Source organism: Ischnura elegans, chromosome 9 (assembly GCF_921293095.1).
Source record: "Ischnura elegans chromosome 9, ioIscEleg1.1, whole genome shotgun sequence".
Lineage (NCBI taxonomy): Eukaryota > Metazoa > Arthropoda > Insecta > Odonata > Coenagrionidae > Ischnura > Ischnura elegans.
Window position 1 is genome coordinate 38684169 of NC_060254.1, and position 19775 is coordinate 38703943.

The 19775-nt window shown below is 37.5% G+C and overlaps 1 protein-coding gene across 2 annotated transcripts; it reads left to right on the forward strand.

Moving 5' to 3' along the window:
- Window positions 1-644: 644 nt before the first annotated feature.
- Window positions 645-18369, forward strand: LOC124165993 (ketosamine-3-kinase-like). 2 transcript variants are annotated; one of them, XM_046543570.1, is made up of 7 exons: window positions 645-953; window positions 1044-1228; window positions 7099-7210; window positions 12192-12245; window positions 12828-12969; window positions 16341-16515; window positions 17848-18369. In XM_046543570.1, the coding sequence occupies exons 1-7, from the start codon at window positions 804-806 to the stop codon at window positions 17912-17914; spliced, it is 885 nt and encodes a 294-aa protein (XP_046399526.1). In that variant the 5' UTR covers window positions 645-803; the 3' UTR covers window positions 17915-18369. The 2 variants fall into 2 exon arrangements, with proteins under 2 accessions (XP_046399526.1, XP_046399527.1); XM_046543571.1 differs by lacking the exon at window positions 16341-16515.
- The last annotated feature ends 1406 nt before the right edge of the window (window positions 18370-19775 follow it).

Genomic DNA, 19775 nt, shown 5'->3' on the forward strand with positions numbered 1-19775 from the left:
TATTATTTAAAACCGTATCAATTTATTGACTTTTTGGTTTGAAAATTTGAGAACTGTGACTCAATAATAGGAGGGCAAGTATTGAAAAACTCAACCAAAGAAAATGAAGTCTTAGGTTACTCGGCTCTGTTTATTTCTCCTCGCAAGGTGCTTGAGAAAAACTGTTCCCATAGGAGGAGGAGCTGTATGTTGTAACTTAGGGAAGAAGGGAACAAAAGCTTTCCATGGAGGAGCTTACCTGCAGGTTCCAACAGTCCACTAACAACAAGGCCCCGAGCAGGGAAGTATAGCAGAAGACTTACCGCACCTGCACCTGTACATAATGGTTTGGTATCAAAGGTCAGTAGCTGCCTCAGTCAAAGTATTCTTAGTTGATTGAAAATATGTAAGTGCAATTAACTCCCTTCAAGCATCGCATTTTTCTCATTTACGATGGTAGGTGAAATTTAGATAATTCGTCATAAAAAATGATATGTTGCCCGTAAAAGCTACAGATAGAGTTCGAGTCTATCAGGATAAAAAATGAATTTAACTGTTTGAACGTCGTACAAATCTTACCTCTCATATATCATCACAATGAAGCTCGGCTATATTAATTTTGAATTCCGCTTTCGACGCTCACCGCTGCTCAAGTGTTTCCTTCCATGTTTGTTTACATGTTTTTTTGGTCGCAATTCGAAGTTCGGGAGGTGATCTTTCTGTGTAATGCACTTTAAGATACCTCTCTATGGTTGCAGAATCTGTTTGAATACATATATTACTGTATTAAGGGGACGTATGGAATTTTGGTGTTAATTTAGGAGATGGAAAAGTTCTTGAAATCTGAACTTGGACTAGAGAGGTGCGAGAGCACACACAAACATTCAGGCGGTGGGGGATGCATTAGTGAAACAAAAACCTTCAACACGGACAAGTATGGGAAAATATTCGTTAAATTTCACCAGGGTTCGAAGGTAGAATTTAAATTAAAGTGGAGTGTGTCCTTGCCGCTATTGAAACCCAAGGCTCTCATTTCTAAAGTGTGTATGCCACTTTCTTTTTAGGCACGCCTGATGTTTGAGGGCGAATATGAGTCTCTAAAGGCGTTAGATGTCACGGGAGCTGTTAGCGTGCCGAAGCCGATTTCGGTGGTAAATACTCCTGGCGGCGGATCAGCTATTGTAATGCAATTTGTAGAAATGACAAGCCTTCGTAAATTTCAGGAAAAACTGGGCGAAGACTTGGCCAGGTTAGAATCGTCATTGCTTACTTAAATTCGATTGACGTAGTGTCTTAAATGCAATGAACAGTTCCATGAATGTTGGTATAAGTTTATGGAATCACTTATTTTAACACCTATTCGTCTTTTTTAAGCTCATTTTGCATAATAGTTGTGTAATCTCTCGTGAGGTTTTTACTTTTGTTAATTTTATTATTTTTATAATGAAGTTATATTCCTCTTTGCTGTCCTGGACTAGATTAGTTAATTTAGCCTTTACTGTAGTTCCTAATAGAATATTTTGTCCATATATTTACACCGAAAAATGGTTTAAGCCTAATCACAATGGGACAATAATAAATTTAAATTATTATTTTTCTGTTTACTATAATTGTAAGTACGCGTTCTGTACATTCAAAAACGTCAGTAATTTCTTAATATAAAAGTCAGCTCATTGAGTGTTGTACCTATGCTGTAGGTGGTCTCTATTTTCTTTCCAAAAGTTCATTAAGAATCTTAAATTATTTCATGAATGCATGGTGATTAAGTAAGAAAAAATTTGATTCCATTGATAAAAAGCGTAAAAAAATCCACACTCCATAAATCATTTTCCTTGAAATTGATTTGTGGACTTGCTGGTGGTAGATCTTTTCAGAGATCACCAAAATCTGGTGCAATTGCAAAAATTCCAGGGAAGAAAAGTAATTTGCCTCGATTTGGAACTGGGAGACCCTGAATTTGAACTAGGAATTCAAACCAGTGTACCATGAATTTGTGCTAATTGCTTAAAAATTATTCAGCTCCACATTTCTTTGAATTTTCTAAGAAATTCCTTCTTATAGCACCTTTATTTTCAGCCTCAGCTATCGGATTATGGCACTACATCCGATCGTCTCGGATTAGATGGTCTCAAGCCCGATGTCTATTGAAAGTCTAGCTGCATGGAATCTTGCCATTTAAAGTCATAAAAAATCTAAGTTTGAGAGAAGTGGAGCCATTACTGTGAATTCAGGGAAACTGGTTAAAATCCTGGCCTAGACAATTTTTCATCTGTGGAATATTCACTCCTTGGCATTTTCATTAAGGTCAGCAGTTTTGTAACTCAGACTGCAAATGAGATGAGTTTGCAACCATATGTCAGCTTTACATGTTCATGCTAAAGGGTTGTCTCACATGGCCGGCTGAAGTGCAACTGATTTGAAATCATTTTTCAGCAGATTGCAAGCAAACAAGCTTGCATGTTGAAAATGATTCCAGCTATGTGGTTATGAAGAGATGAAAAGTTTATCAGGGTTTTTCAATATGCATAAATGTAAATTTTGAGAGTTTCTGCTCATTTAAATATGGAATGGGGGGATTATGTTAGCCAAATAATTGATTGGCAGGCATGTAGCCAATTTATTTGCTTCAAGAGGGAGCTGGGGTGAGATGCCGAATACCTTTACCAGGGGTGCACCTAGGAACTAAGGCTGGGGGGGTTTTAGGCGTAACTAGACCTGGGTGTGTGGTATACCCTCCAGGATAAGCGGGAGGTGCGGGGGCCCTCCCCAGTAATTTTTTTGAGATAAATGGTTCAAAATGGTGAGTTTTATGGCTTTATGAGGGATATTTTATTAATCCTTACACTCCTCTATAAGTATATTAATCAAATGAAGTGAAATGGATTAAACTTACAAGTTTCTCTGAGCTCTGGGGGGGTTTTATCCCCCAAAACCTCCCCCGTTGCTGCGCCTCTGGCCTGTACTGATATGTTTTTGTCAATTTGCATGCACCCCTAAAACACATGTTTTATTTAATCAGCTATACATTGTGTTTGCACAGTGCACAAATTAAAATTCTTTGTTCTTAATTGACAGACATTATGAAAAGGAACTATGCATATCGAAAAATGGAGTGACTGAGGATTGTGTCAAGTGCGGTAAGCCCCATGGGCTAGTGGTCTCCCCAGCAGATGTACCATGGGTATTTGCCTCTCGGGGAAAAACACTCTAGGGGGGGTCTGAAGCTCCCCCCATGGCTATGTGGGCGAGCATAGGGCGACTTGTCTGAGGGTTCTGGGTTCAAATCTGATTGAAACCTTCTAACTCCTCCAAAAATATCCTCACTGCGTGTCTTGGCCCTTCTCCAGAAAAATCTGTGGAATATTCTTATTTATGTTAAATTCTTCCATTTATATAGGTACAGCCAGTGGCGCCGACTCCATGGGGCCTGAGGAGGCCCGAGCCCCCTCAAAGATTCGTTTGGGGGGGCGGAGCCCCCTCAATAATTCAAGAAAATAATTATGTTATATTATGCTTTGTGAAATCACAAAAATATATTGGTAATTTTTATTTCCCATGTTTGACGATAGTTACCTTTTAAAATAAATTCAACAATGTGTTAAAACAAATAATTATAAGGTTAAGCAGGTTAACTGAATCAGGTGGTGTGAATCATGATAGTGTTTCGGTGCTATGACACACTTTGAATTTAACCTCTTCCCGGGGCAAGACCTCGGATATGGGCCCCCTCAATATTTTTTATAAGTTGGCGCCCCTGGGTACAGCAAAGCTTGGTTTTGTCAATCACACCACCCTAATGATGGCATCGGATTCTTCCATCCCGACCCTTCCTTCCCTATACCTTCACTGGTGCAATCATAGGGCTCACTTTGCAGTGGTGCCTACGATCTCTTTCCTTCCTCTCCACCCCTCTCCCTTGGTGACAGGGCGCATAAGTCTGCTGCCCTTGGTTCCCAGCCCCCATGTTTGTAACCTCTAGGGTCCCACCGTGGGCCTCCACTCAATGTGTCTTGACCCAGGGACATCATTCAGTGCATATGTATGCCTTTGGCATATACAGGGGTTAGTTGCAGCCAAAGTTGTATTGATTAATTATAGGTCCATTTTCAGTATACTACTATGACTACTTTTAATGGCCTGTTGATCTGCAATTAACTGATCTCAATGTAGAGTAATGTGGATGATATGCAACTCAATTATTGTGCTCTTGCTGGTGATTAAATGTAAACACAAATATAAGGGTAGGAATTTAATAAGTGAGAGGTCGGCCATCTATTGCAGAATGAATCAGCAAATCAATTATAATGTGAATAATAATTATTGATCCCATAAGCCCAAAAATGCTTTTTATTGGCTCAAATGTGGTTATAATTGATAATTTAAATATGTACAGAGAACCATATTCTTACCAAAGTAGCTTGCATTGGTTAAGGAAAAGTTACTCCTTTAGCCAACAAGACACTTGGTGATTTTAGGGATTATTTGTGAGTTAAAAAGATTCTAAAAATATGTCTTGCTATTCCACTAATACAGTGGCTCCCAAATTTTTTTCCTCTTATACCCCTCTATATGTATATAGCTATGTAATATTGTACCCCTAAAATATGTAACATGCACATCTTATTACATACATACGAGGGTCATCCAGAAAATAAGTTCCGTTTTGGTGTGTAGATCGCTAGAGGCACTTTTTGACAAATGTGGCTACAATGTACAAAAGAGGGGAATCTTTTGAATAGAATGAGAGGGAGATAGGCTCAGTAGCCTTGAAAACAGAGTCACAGCAACTCGTTGAAATGGAGTCCTCGACGTCGCGTCCCGCCACCTCGGTGCCTGTTCCGTCTCAAGTTGTTGTGCGCGGAGTGATTCAAATTCTTCATGCCCGTGGTTTCAAATCGGTTGAAATTCATCAACAGCTTGTTTCTGTGTATGGAGAGGGTGTAATGAGTGAATCAATGGTGAGGAGATGGGTTCGTGAATTTAAGGTGGGAAGACATTCACTTGAGGACGAAAGCGGAAGAGGCAGACCCTCAGTTGTCACCAACGAACTTCGAACAAAAAAAGTTTGTCGTGGCAAAAGTTGACAGTGCTGTATGCGAATATCGCCGTTCCACTGTGGACAAACTCCATGAGTGTTTCCCTGAGATCTAACGATCCATCATTCATGAGATTGTCTCGGAAAAAACTCGATTTTCGAAAAGTTTGCGCCCGATGGGTTCCGAGAGAGCTGACGCCCGAACACAAGTCACAACAAGTGGCTGCAGCTCGTGAATTTTTGGGCCACTACAGAATGGAAGGGGATCCTTTTCTCAAGTTCATAGTCACTGGAGATGAAACCTGGGTGTCGCACTATACCCCAGAGAACAAAAGACAATCCATGCAGTGGAAACACACCACATCCCCAAGTTCGAAAAAATTCAAAGTTGTCAAGTCCACCAGGAAGATCATGATCCTCCTGATTGATTTCTTGCCTCAAGGAGAAACAATTAACGCCTCCCGGTATTGTGAGACTCTGAAGAAGCTTCGTCGGGCAATCCAAAATAAGAGAAGAGGAATGCTGACCTCTGGTGTGTGCCTTCTCCACGACAACGCAAGGCCTCACGTCGCTCGATCCACTACAGAACTTTTGGATCAGTTCGGTTGGGATGTTCTGACCCATCCACCTTACAATCCCGACTTGGCCCCTTCAGACTTTCATCTGTTCACCAAAATGAAGGAGGGATTAGCCGGAGAACGTTTCACAAGTGACGAGGAAGTGAAAGAAGCAGTCACCAACTGGACCAAGGTGGTGGTGGGAAGCTTCTATGAGGAGGGGATTTCAAAGCTGATTTCTCGGTATACGAAGTGTATTGAGGTCTCTGGAGATTATGTGGAAAAATAATACATATTGTCAAAAACGTTTCCTGCAAGTTTGAATTTTTTTCACTAAAAACTCGATTTAAAAAAGAAAAACGGAACTTATTTTCTGGATGACCCTCGTAATTTCACTATGGGTAGGTGACACTTTTAGTTATAAGTAATTGTATAAATGGAAACTTTTGTTTCAAATATGTACTCCATATAATATGTATACATATTTACTGGTTAACTGGTATGTCTCCTACCTAACTCTGAGGAAGGTGGTAATGTGCCACTGAAAATTTAGTACTGTGAGTGTTTTTTTATCTTTTTTTGTGTCCTGTGATCCTGCCCAACCTGGGGTATTTTTATGTTATTTACTGGTTAAGAGATACATAGTTCCTGATGTCCACCATAACTGATTATTTTCAGTGTACCCCCAAATGGTTTGTTGCGTATCACCAGTTGGGAACTGCCAAACTGATAGAATGTAAAAATTGTGTTCCTAGCCATAAAACTGACAGCTTTCCATTGCTGTGATATCAATTCATTAATTAATTATTTCTGCCCTCATCTGGTCTTTCTTTTGGTCAATTTTTCCTTCATATTGATTTTCATTATGATTTGAAGCCCTGGCCAACTAAATGATGGTGTCAGGGAAATTTTCAGCTTCCAGAAAAATTGATGAGGTTCCTTGTAATAGTTGACATATTTTAGGTGATCATTCCAGAAAATTATTATTTAAGTGTTCCTTTATGTTAACATATGGGAATGGGAACCAGGGGATATGACTGAAAAAGTGCAGAAAAAATGATCATATGATTCAAGCAATATTATATTAATACTCGCTAATGGAATAAACCAATTTTTAGCCACGTTATATTGGTTACATTCAGTTACACAGGATTCATCATATTTATCTTTATGCCTTTAGATTAGTATGTTCATACCAGTGGCGCAGCGAGGGGGGGGGGTTTGGGAGATAAAAACCTCCCCCAGAGCTTAGAGAAATTTGTAAGTTTAATCCATTTTACTAAATTTGATTGATATTATTAATACAATAGTGTAAGGATTAATCAAATATCCCTCAGAAAGCCGTCAAACTCACCATTTTCAACCATTTATCTTTAAATTCCGCAATTTATTAATCTCGCACCTACCGCTTATCCTGGTGGGTATACCATACCCCCACACATCCCAGTACTAGTTACACCTAAACCCCCCAGCCTTAATTCCTAGCTGTGCCCCTGGTTCATACTAACATGGCTCATTCCACTACAGACTTCACCAGTGGACTCCAGATCCAGACCAACGTGAGGGGAAATTTGGATTCCATGTTGATACGTGCTGCGGTTACATTCCAATGGTTAACTCTTGGAGTGATGATTGGGTTGTAAGTACATAAGTGTATGTATCACTGTAGTGGGGCATGGATTCAGCCTTTGTTGTTGAAAAGACACTGTCGTGTGTAGGTTATCATTCTGAATTGCTAGATTTTGATCTTTTGTGTGTTTAGCCCATTACCCTCTTTTCTCCCTCCTCTCTGTGCTGAACATAAACTTTTCTTGTTCACCTCTATATCCTCACTCATTTTCTGTCAAAAAAGCATATTATTAAAAAAATCATATTTTTGGAAACACTATGATCTCAATTTTCTGCTGCAGCAAAAGGTGACTCATATTTAACCCTTTCACTGCTGTTCAGTCTCCGGAAACCTTCTCCTCACATGCGGCGAAAATGTTAAAATGCGTTTCCTGGGCCCATGGAGCAGGTACTTCCAGGATGGGTGTGGTACACCCTCCGAAGGGTCGCTAATCCCCGACCCTATCCTCGACGAACTCACCCTCGCAGGACCGTCTCATCGGCCCTACCAGCGGGGGCCCTACCTCCGGAAAAGTGACCACTGTGACTGCAATTTGAAAATCAATCAATAAATCCGATCATCACAATATGATTGTTTTCATCGCACTCCTGCCAATCAAGCAATCAAGTATGTCTTTGAACCGTGTCTCTGCGATAAAAAATAACGATTTTGTTAACTTTGCAACAAAACGTGGCTGCGGACCACCGGAAAACGGCCATTATATCAAAGTTAACTAAATCATTCCCTCGCAATTGTCACAAAATGTTGTAACCTGTTTGGTCAAAGTTCGTGCCATTTTTCTACCGCTCTGTGCCACATTTTCTTCATAGCATGATTTGCGAGAGTTAAAAATTTCTATCGAGTAAATTTTAATTTGCCAGTATTGCACTTTGCATTGCTGTACCACAATACCTGCACATGCTCCCTGATGGGGAAATCGCCAGAAAACAGTGTGGCACTCAATGTGTTAAGCGTTCAAGATAGATCTTGAAGAAGATAACCAGAATTTTAAGTGCAGTCTAAATGTGTTTCAGTTAAGTTCATATTTGCAGTTTCATGCGTGGTTTCCTAGGTGGTAAATATGCATTGAAAGTGTGCCAAAAATGTAACACAGAATAGCAAGGGTTGGCTAAGTGTTTGGTTGGTGATAGATTTTTTGTAACGCTGCATTTTTGGCACAACATGACAAAGTCAATGACAAATGCTCCACATTGTTTCAAGAAGATAGTGATGACATTAACAACTCTCTTTGTGGAGCTGCCTCACTGCTCATAGAACACTCCTGAGAGCCGCTCGCACAGTGCAACTCAGTAAAGTGCTTCTAGGTTGAGGGGAGGGGGAAGAGGGGAGGGGGAAGGGGGGAGTGGAAGAAAGGGGAAGAGGGGAAGGTGATGAGGGGGGATTTCTGATGGAACATTAAAAATGCAACATTTCCTAGATCACAATTTGGAAAATTGTATTAAAATCAATCGTGTATTTCATAGTCACAATGTTTAACAGGCGATATAACTGAAGAACCATTTCTGCCGATACGTTATTCTTTTATGGAAGATGGAAAATTTATTCCGTCTCCTGTGCTTAGAGATGACGACAATTTAAAAAACTCTGTTGTAACAAAATATTCTCTCGGACACTACATGATCGTGTTAACAATACATAATTTATTTCATCGATTAATCTTAGTTGTTTGTATTAGAACAAATTTTCATTTTTGTCTTGTATTATTTTCATAAATTTGCCATTGACGAAAACTTTTATGTGAGCATCTTCAACCATTTTTCTTTTACAATGCATGGAACATGCAGGAGAGAGAATTACAATAAGTGTCATGTGAGATTTTTTAGAGCAGTGGTTCATAAAGTGGGCGCTACCGCCCCCTGGGGGGCATTGCTGTAGTTTATGGGGGCGAAAAGTGCCAGGGGGGCAGCGGAGGGTGCTGACTATGTGACAAATGCGAAGGTTCCGTAACCTTCCTTTCATCTTCGTTTCTAAAGTTTACTTTATTTCCTGCATCTGGAAGTAATTTAATCCATATGTTTTCTTACATTTTAAAAGAAGAACGGTTGAAAAATATTTCCAAGCCTTTCTTGAACAAGGGAAATGTTTGAAAGGGTTTAGTCTCATTTGGTCTATCGTTGGTACAACTTCACGACACAGAGAACTTCGGCAGTAAAGTTCAGTGTGAATGAAACGGTTGTGAATGCGGAGAGGAATCAGGTCATCTGATAACTAGATTCGGTAGTTTTACACCAAATATTTTCCATAGTAATCAAGGTGCAAGGACAAAAGTGCATGTGATAATTGAGAGAGCAATAGCATTTTTCCACACATTTTGTATTCTTCCTTGACCGGTTTCAATGCTTACGCATCATTATCAAGAGCTGTCTTGATGGTATGTAATTAATATTAGCTATAGAATCTTCTTAAATGACTTCTAGACCATGAACAACTGTAATAAAAAGTAACTTAATTGTTAAAATAATTTTAACAAAACATGATTGGTCATTCTATGACTATAAATTGAAAATTTTCATGCTATATAATTGCTTAATTTAAGTAAAAAAATGAATAGTGAAATTCCAAAAAAGCTTTCTTAAAATTATTTATTTTTATTTCAAAAGTATATTCTTAGTTAAGTTCCTTAGTTATTTCCTTTTATTGTGTATTTAATCATTTGCAGAAATTATTAAAAAACTATCCATCCATTGGATTCTAAATAAACATTTAATTAGTCATTGTTTTAAATTTAATTATTACAATGGTCCTCATTTGGTTAATTAGTGTATGATTCTGATTATTATTTTAAAGATACCGATTAGGGGGGCGTTGAGTATAGGTTTATGAATCCAAGGGGGGGGGGGTTTATGAATCCAATCCAAAAATAAGACACTCTCGCCTCACAGCTCTATCTGCTGAGTCACACATTTGAACTGACTCACTCGCACAGTGCCCATCACTACAAGAAGAGCCTCCCTTACTGTTGTACATCATTCGTGTGATGAGTAGATCATTAGTCTCTAAATTCCGCATGATGACTCGAAAAAGTTTGGGAAACATTGTTTTAGAGTAATACTCTGAAAATGAATCGGGAGAATCTTTCAAGTGGCGTGAAAAGGTGAGCAGTTGGCTACCCGAAAATAGTGCTATGTGCTCCCTCTGACCCACCAAACATGCAATGAGCCTCACACAAAAAATGTTTGTGGAAGGAATAGGGTAGTTTCCTTCATCAAAGAAAACGAAAGGCATTGATTGCGATTCGTTACCCACCATTAGTGTATTCATAATACACAAATTATTTGGTTTATGAAATACCGGTTTAGACGAATGGCAAGGGTCAAATTTTATCCTCATTTGAAAAAGGCCAGATTGGCGCCCATGCGATTCCACTCCACGTGACGTCACAGGGACCTAGTTTCTACACGAGAGGATAGGAGTTATACATCGTCTGAGGTTACCAATGCATGCATGAGGCACAGAGCTCAGGGAAACATGTCTTAATATTCAACTACTAAAACTGGCTAAGGTCGGAAAGTTTTCTTCGTTTGATAAGGTATTAATAAACCTTTTTTAAGCCAAGCGCTACCATTCAGCAAGGTACTCAGCTACCCGCTGGCAGCCTGCGACGTATCAGCGCTAAGCCTCGCCTCAAGGTCACCTCACCGGGCGGGAGGGGGAACCAGAAATACGACGTACGGAGATATTTCCCGGCATTCATACTTGAGCGTCGCGTTTTCGCGCGCTTGAAAATTTTCACTTTTCATTTAATCGCGAAAAATAGATATTGTCATTTAAAAATCTAAAAGCGTGAAATACGTACTCCAGGAGTAATAATCTTTCGATTAAGACAATAAAAAAATAATAGGAAACCACCCTATTGTGTGCACATGGAGTCCGACTTCCACTGCTCACGACTCCAACACACATAGTGTGGGCGAAAAGAGTCGTTTGCCCATGGAGTCTGACTCCAACAGCACATGACTCCAACGCGCACATTGTGCACTGAGGGAGTTGGGTGAGCATGGAGCCAACTTCTACCACTCACAACTCCAACCCTCACAGTGTGTGTGGAGGGAGTCGTGTGTGGAGGGAGTCGTGTGCTGTCTGCGGAGGGGAGGCAGTCGCGACTCACCAAATAAGACACTCTCGCCTCACAGCTCTATCTGCTGAGTCACACATTTGAACTGACTCACTCGCACAGTGCCCATTACTACAAGAAGAGCCTCCCATACTGTTGTACATCATTTTTGTGACGAGTAGATCATTAGTCTCTAAATTCCGCATGATGACTATACTGAGTGTTCAAAATGGTTGCAGTTTGGCTGTACTTCCTTCGTGACAGAATTGCAGATCAATCCCCAATGTTTTTGAATCGGCAGCAGAGATGCGGAGAAAATTCAATCAAGTTTCTGGCCAATTGGTAAAAAATATTTTAACTCTCATATGCGCGTCCTATATTGTACTTCTTTTGTCATCCACTGCCCATCTCAAATGACCTTACAACGAGGAAGGATGGGAGGCAGATGCCAATTCTGGCCAGGTTGCTTTGAGGGAACTAATCTGAATCAAGATGGAATATTCCTTCTTTTGGTAGCTCACTCTAGTTTTGGTTTCTGTCACATGAAGAACTGCTCGATATTGTCTTTCCAATTTCTGTTCTCTACTAACCTTTAGGTTGAACTGTTCCAGCGTACAGTGCAGGTATTCTTAACTCTTTGCTGATGTTCATCCCTCCCCTAAGTTTTTCTTTTTCCCTTTCTTCCTCACCCAATTACATCTTAAAATTGTGTCCGTCTTGATCTTAGATGAAAAAACAAATGATATGTATCGAAGAATTTGCCACATTTAGAAATTGAGATTGCCATCTATACCTTTAATGGTTTTTTATAAAGGGTTATGGTGCTACTCATGCAAAATAAAGAGCCTTTTTCCAAGTAATATGGCACCACATAAAAATGTACGGAATTATTCTTTTAATAATTTTAATTTTATATTTTTTTACTTTTTTTTGCAGAGTTTCTATACTCAGCAGAGATTGGGGGAGCAGATTAGACTCGTTGAAGAGAAGGTTGGTGAATTAATTTTTAAAAACAGATTGCATGTGTGTCAAATCTGAAACAATTGTTTCATTGCTGTAGGCAAACATAAAACATTCTCTCCAATTTCCAGCATCTCTGAACATTACAATGAATACGGTATACTGTGTCACTTAAGTGATATTGTGGAACATTTTTCTTTTTGTAGTGTGTGTGGCCAAAGAATGTATAAGTATTAATGTTAACTCTGATTAGCTCAGGTTGTATCCCTGTAGATATTTCGGTGCAGATGAAAAATTCTCGTAAGGATAAAGTGTAGTATCGAATCTCTATAAAAACACTATATTGTAAAATTATTATTTGTGAAATTAGGCAATAAATTTCATTTGTGGTTTCCTCAATTCCATGTGATACGGATGAATAAGTATTAATGGTGGTATCAAATTTCACCATTTATAATAAATTGATGCACATGTATGACTCACAGTGTATTTAGTGAAAAGTTGCATGTTTCTTATGTAAGAGATTGCATTTTGGATGTATATAATATTCCCTAATGATGATTATTTTACCCTAATAATTTAGACCATGGTGCTAAATTTTTTATTATCCAGACTGGAGACAAAGAGGCAACTGAATTATGGTCACGGCTTCAATTGAAAATTCCAAAATTTTTTGAAGGAATAGAAGTGAAGCCATCACTCCTGCATGGAGATCTATGGGGAGGAAATGTAGCTGAAACGGGTGATGGTCCAGGTACTCAAGCAAAATGTTATCCACTTAGGCCTTCACCCCAAGGGTTTTCTTGGTCACCTGGCTATATTTGGTCTCTTCCCTAAATTGTTAAAAACAGATTCTTTGATATTTTTCTTTCTATGTTGAGAAATTTTTGACTGAATATGAGCTATAATACTTCTGGAAATTAGCATGCCTTTACCAGTTAAATTTAAACTGAAATAGAAACTCTAAACTATCGGTGGAGGGTTATCTCATTCAGTAGGGGCTGCATTAATTGATGTGGTTGTTCCTTGTTGAGTTTTGGCTTTCTCCATACTCCATTTAGGAAATTTTCTCCTAACTGGGTGGTATCCTTATGTATGGCATACTGTTAGCTCCGTTCTTACATTGTATGCAGTCAATTAAACGGATTTCAGATTTTGGGCCGAATTGAGATTTGTAAAGAAAGTTGAAACTGATTTTGGGAGGAGCTTGGGGGTCCACATCCCACTTTATTCTAAATCCTGAATCACACGATCATTTTTTTCATCATTTTTGAGTGATCACTCGGAAATGATCATTGCCCGCAATTATTTTTTGCAACTACTCCAATGAGGAGGATTCCCAACACTTTTTTCATCACTCCTCTGGTTGCCGCTTTTTCCATCAGCCAATCAGAATGCATGCCCATATGGAGCGTTTGTCAATCGTGGGAACAACATTGGTAACGACATAGAGCTGTTATATCGGAATTGATGCAAGAAGCGACAGCAGGAGGCAGTGGCACAGCGAGGGGGGGTTTTGGGGGATAAACCCCCCCCCCCCCCCCCAGAGCCCAGAGAAATTTTTAAGTTTAATCCATTTTACTTAATTGGATTGTTATTACTAATAGAATAGTGTAAGTATTAATAAAATATCCCTCAGAAAGCCGTGAAACTCACCATTTTGAACAATTTATCTTAAAATTCTGCAATTTACTAATCTCACACCTACCGCTTATCCTGGAGGGTTTTGCATACCCCCACACACCCCGGTATTAGTTGCACCTAAACCCCCCCCCCCCCCAGACTTAATTCCTATGCTGCGCCCCTGATAGGAGAGATCGTGTGATTTAGAAAAATGATCACTAGAGCGATCACTTTTCCGGTCCGGAAAAGCAATCACTCGAGTGATCACTAAGAGGGACAAAACAAATGATAGTGTGATTCAGACTCAACATGTTGAGCTTAGGGGGTCCCCACAATTCTTGCATGTAGCATGAAGCGTATATGAAAGGAGTAATAATAAAAGACTGATTACTCGAACCAAAGTTGTTTTGCTATTATAATATTCCATGTTTTCATTAATTGCTTTATTTACGACATACTCAGAGTAAAAAGTTCATAATATAAAAAAATGAATAAATTAAATGTCTCGGAAGAATAAAGAGAACCTGATGCTTTTTTGAGAGAGTATTTGAAAAGGTTATTTTAGAGAATTTTTAGATTTCAGTGTAGTTTTTAAGGGACAAATTCACTTAGTAGATAATGGAACCAGAGTACATTATTAAATTTTATAAACTGTGTTATTCTCACTTTTCATAGTATTTTTTTCACTAAGTTGCTATTTTTTACCAAATTTATCTAGTTTTTAAGAGCCGTTGTAGAGTCAAAATGCTTCTCCGAGCATGGGCTTTCTTAGAATTTTTAGGGGGAAGACCCACGGTGTCCAGTGACTGGGAAAATCAGGAATTATGCATGAATTTTAATTCACTGGAATAATGTATGGATTACTCAGGCCAACAATGAAAAAACTTTTTTACTGAAAATACTTTATTCTTATGTTATTTAAGTTGCTGAATCCAAATATGATGGTTTTAAAGTTTTATCACCCACCATTTATTCACATTTTACAGTTAAATTTATGAAATCAACCAATATTTTTAGAATTTAACAGCTTTTTTATATTTATAATAATATTGAAAAAGTAGGTCTAATGAGCGAAGATAATGGGATTACTGTTGGTACTTCACCGAGAAGTTCAGCAAGCGATTCATCGCAGAAAAAGCTACACAAGAAGCTTCAAGGAAAAAAGGGAAAGAAAATGTAGACCAATTCCAGTTGACAAGTGAACCCTGTATTATCACGCTGTAGTAAATACAAACAATTTTATCACGATGTAGTGAACAGTAAATGCAAACAATTTTATAATGTGACAGTGTTTCATTAATTTTCCTATACACTTTATAGGTGTATTAGACTAAATATTAAATACATATAGCTTGGAAACTATGGGTGATACAAAAAAACTAAGGCAAGGTTTGGATTCGGTACATAAAAATCTATAAAGATCAGCTATTAAAATAAAAAAAGTTTTCAAACAAATTTTTTTTGCTGGCCTTTGTTGTTCATGAAATTTTGCCACAACCGAGAATTTCAAATTTTTTTTGAAATTCATTTCAGATAATTTCCTCAGTTCAACACCCATTTTCTGGTCTAAAATGTGTTTGTCGTAATTTTAAGTGCAGTCTCTTTGTAGAATTTTTACAGCCGCAATGAAACGTGGAATGTCAGACAAGACAGCAGAATTGAAATTCCTAGCTCTTTTGATTCAACTAGGATTCAAACCACGAAGAATAGATTGCCAGGTGATTTCAGCATCTACTTCTTCAAGTGTCTTGGCTTTCATTGAATAAATTTAAACTTTTAATACTATTTGTGCTAACTAACCTTTTCCTTGTCCTCATAAATGCATTAATATATAATATTATGTAAAAGTATTGAAGTAATTTTGGGTATTTTAAAATTCTTATCCATCACAGTAAGATTAACCTGGAATTTTGTAAAATTTTGCTGGAAAACCGGGAATAATGTACATATGAATTTATCTGCTTTGATTGGATGGATACCCTGGGACCCACAAATCCCCCAGCAAGGGGGGCCCCCAATACGAGTGTCTTTATTGTGAAAGATACAATGAGACTGGGAATCATGGACAAATAGCCAGGAGAGGTGGGCTCGCCTCTGATCGCAATTGGGTGTTTCACTCTGTCCTGAAATTGTAATTTCTCTAAATAATTGGGTAAATAAAGGGAACAAATAAAATGAAAGATATGTGATGACAAAAACAAATCTTCCTCTATCAGCCATTTCCTCATACCTTTAAAATGAAAAAATTCAAAATTTACCAAAAGAAAACAAAAAAAATTTTTTTGGCCTGGCCTTTTTTTACTCTATTATTATACATTTTTGTTCCAATTTCGAGTGTGATGTGCATTAAGTGAGGAAATATTCGCTTAAAAATGGCAAGACTATCTTTATAGATGAAGAGAAAGCATTTCAAGTACCCTTTAATTTTTATGCTCAACATGATTTCTTGATCCTATCAAAAGTTATTGTTTAAATTTTGTTTTTTTAAATTTCTTCCGACAGTAATCTATGATCCAGCTGCATTCTGGGGCCACCATGAGTATGATTTGGCCATTGGGAAAATGTTTGGTGGTTTCACTTCAGCATTCCACAATGCATATCACAGAATAATCCCCAAGGCTCCTGGATTTGAATTGAGGCAAAAATTATACATTTTATTCCATCAACTGAATCACTGGTAAGAGAATTCTAATTTTTCATTCCTTCCATTGTTTCTTTGACCGGCCAATTTTCTTTCCAATTCCGAGGTGATTTTGTGAGAAGAAAGTGAGATCATTCCGCAAAAGTCAACCAGAAATTTGGCAAAGTATATCCTTGGGGCAACTGTTTTCAACCAAATTTGTGAATCATTTTCATTTGAATAGAAAACCAAAAACCTCCAAGTCTTTGTGTAATGCATGTAATGGTTTACAAGATATCACAATGTTATGAAACTAGAATGTTACGAAAGTGTCTTTACATAAGGCTACCTATCTCTAGAAACAAGGAAGATAAAAATACATGTTACATCCCGTATTAATTTTTAAAGTGAGAAAGGTAATCATTGCATTATTTGTTATTGTATGTTTTTTTTCTAATGAGAAAAAAAAAATAATAGGGTTGTTTCCTTCATCAAAGAAAACGAAAGGCATTGATTGCGATTCGTTTCCCACAATTAGTGTATTCATTACATACAAATTATTTGCTTTTACAAATCCCAGTTTAGACTAATGACAATGGTCAATTTTAACCACATTTGAAAAAGGCCAGATTGGCGCCCATACGATGCCACTCCATGTGACGTCACAGGAACCTAGTTTCTGTACGAGTAGATAGGAGTTTCACATCTTTTGAGATTACTAATGCATGCATGAGGCACAGACCTCAGGGAAACATGTCTTAATAATCACCTATTAAAACTGCCTAAGGTCGGAAAGTTTCCTTCGTCGGATAGAGTAATAATAATCCTTATTTAAGCCAAGCGGGCTACTTATTTAAGCCAGGCTGCTAGCAGAGTACCCTGCTAGCAGCCTGCATCGTATCAGTGCTCAAAGCCTCGCCCCAAGGTCACCTCACATGGCAACAGTGGGAACCAGAATGACATCACATGTGGTTTTCCCAGCATTCATACGTAGCCGTCATGTTTTCGCACGCTTGAAAATTTTCACTTTTCATTTTATCGCGAAAAATAGATATCGTCATTTAAAAATCTAAAAACGTTAATTGCGTACTCCAGGAGTAATAATCTTTCAATTTAGGCAATAAAAAAATAATAGGAAACCACCCTATTGTGATCTTTTGTTGAAGGATTGTAATAGCAGAGTTTGTAATCCTCACACTAATTAATTTTAGCAATTTTTCATTAGACGGAGAAGATATTTTCTCATGAAAGGCCTTTCTTATGGATAAGCTAATATCTTTGAGTGCTGCATAATGCAGTTAAAATTTTTTGGGCAAATTTTCAAATAAGCTTGTGTTGAATTCTTATGCTTATCTGTAAAGAAAATGTTTGTTTCTCTTTTAATTGCAGGAATCACTTTGGTTCTGGATACAGGCAGAGTTCGCTTTCGATAATGAAGACTTTGCTGTCATCATGAGTTGCTATAAAGACCTTGATAGCAAAACTTTAGAGATTACACAATATCGTTTGATAAATAATCACTGTAATATTCAGTAATCAAACAATCAGTAAAGGTTGGTGATCAGATATTTAGCATTTTCTGAAGTAATTGTTTGTATGAGCTCACATTTTATTTTTATATTGTTTGACCTATAAGAGTAAACACTCAATTTTCTCATTAGTCAAAATTTGTTACACATAAATTTAATTTATTGATGGTACATATGCACAAAATTGGTTAATATCTAATTGTTAGTTATTGAAAATTGATTTTCAATCGAGGAAAATGTAACATATATAATTAGTTTCATCATCTGTTTTTTTTTTAAGTTTTGGATGGATTTATTCCCATGTAAGGTTACAGTTCTAATGTATACATGCAGGATGATTGCTGATGATAATAAGACCAATAATAAAGGTTATTGTTACCTACTGAGAAGAATTTATTTATGACCATAGTAAAAGTTGTTGAGAGAGAAATTAAAAGTAAAGACATATTATGGGTAACAGTATACAGTTGTCCCATGCGTTATGCATGAGTGTGCATTGTACTTCGAAATTTAGGGTACCCTTCAATTCACCTCTATAATATAAATCTTCTTGACACCTACCCAGGGATCCTGGCTCAAGGATGATTCCACATATGCATTCTCATCTCCTTTGAAGGAGGTTTACATTCCTCCATTTTTACTTCCCCCTCCATCACTCTTTGCTTTTTTCTTGTTTATATTTTTTTAAATTCTATGTGTACTAATACATTTTTTCATGTCCTTATACAACCACAGTGACCAGCGACTACCCCACCTTTTCTTTTATGCATATAAGATAAATATGGTCCACTTGAATAGTCGAATCCTCAGATAACTAATTATTATTAATTCTTAACATTCAAGTATATTAATTGAGGTACAAAATAAAGATAAACATTTTTCTTTTACTATCGTGGCTAACTGCCACAATAATGTGTGAACTCATATAATTCTTTTTAGAATTCTTAATGGTGCTGTATATCACATTGTTAAATTATTGTCACACAAAAGCATTTCTGTTGACTTAGAATTCAATTTTCATAAATCCTGTGATGCCTCAAGTATTTTTTTTTTCAATTCTTGAAATTACAATACGATATATAGGGATGTGGAGACATTGGAGAAGGTGTTGGAGTTTTCATTTTACTAGACTTCAAAGCAAGGTACAGTACATGTGGATGATAGTGAGGCCACAGTCCTATTGAATTTGTCTCATCTTTTGCTGCGACTTGATGAAATAATTGTGTGATGGTTCTCTAGTCATACCCATTCTGCACTATAAAGGTCCATTTGTTTTTCTATCAAAAGTTGGTCTTATCTCTAATTTTGCAGGAGTGTTGGATGAATGTATTGAGAACTGGATTTCCCTGCACCCACAGATGGCGTGAGTTAGGGCTGGGGTAAAAGTTGTTGAACGAGGGTTCTCAGTGCACGAAAATACCCTGAGTTCCATTTTTATATACATATTTACATCAAGTATGCCCATGAACAATAATTACTGCTACAAAATCCTGTGAAAGCTTTAACCCAGGATACGTCACGGTTATTAAAAGGCATAATTAAATGTAATGAAGAAGTAACTGAATGACTGATTTCAAAATGTATTTGAACAAGTTATCCTAGACAGTCTAGATATTCAAGCCATAGGCCAAAATGTGAAGGGAAAAGCTTTCATACTCATCATATATTACAGAACAAGCTGTCACCTTGATTATGGCATTATGAGTAAAATACAAGGTTGGGTTATTTTTGGAGAGTGGAATCAAAATCCATTATTCTTAAATTATGTAGTGAGTAAAGTATTTCAGA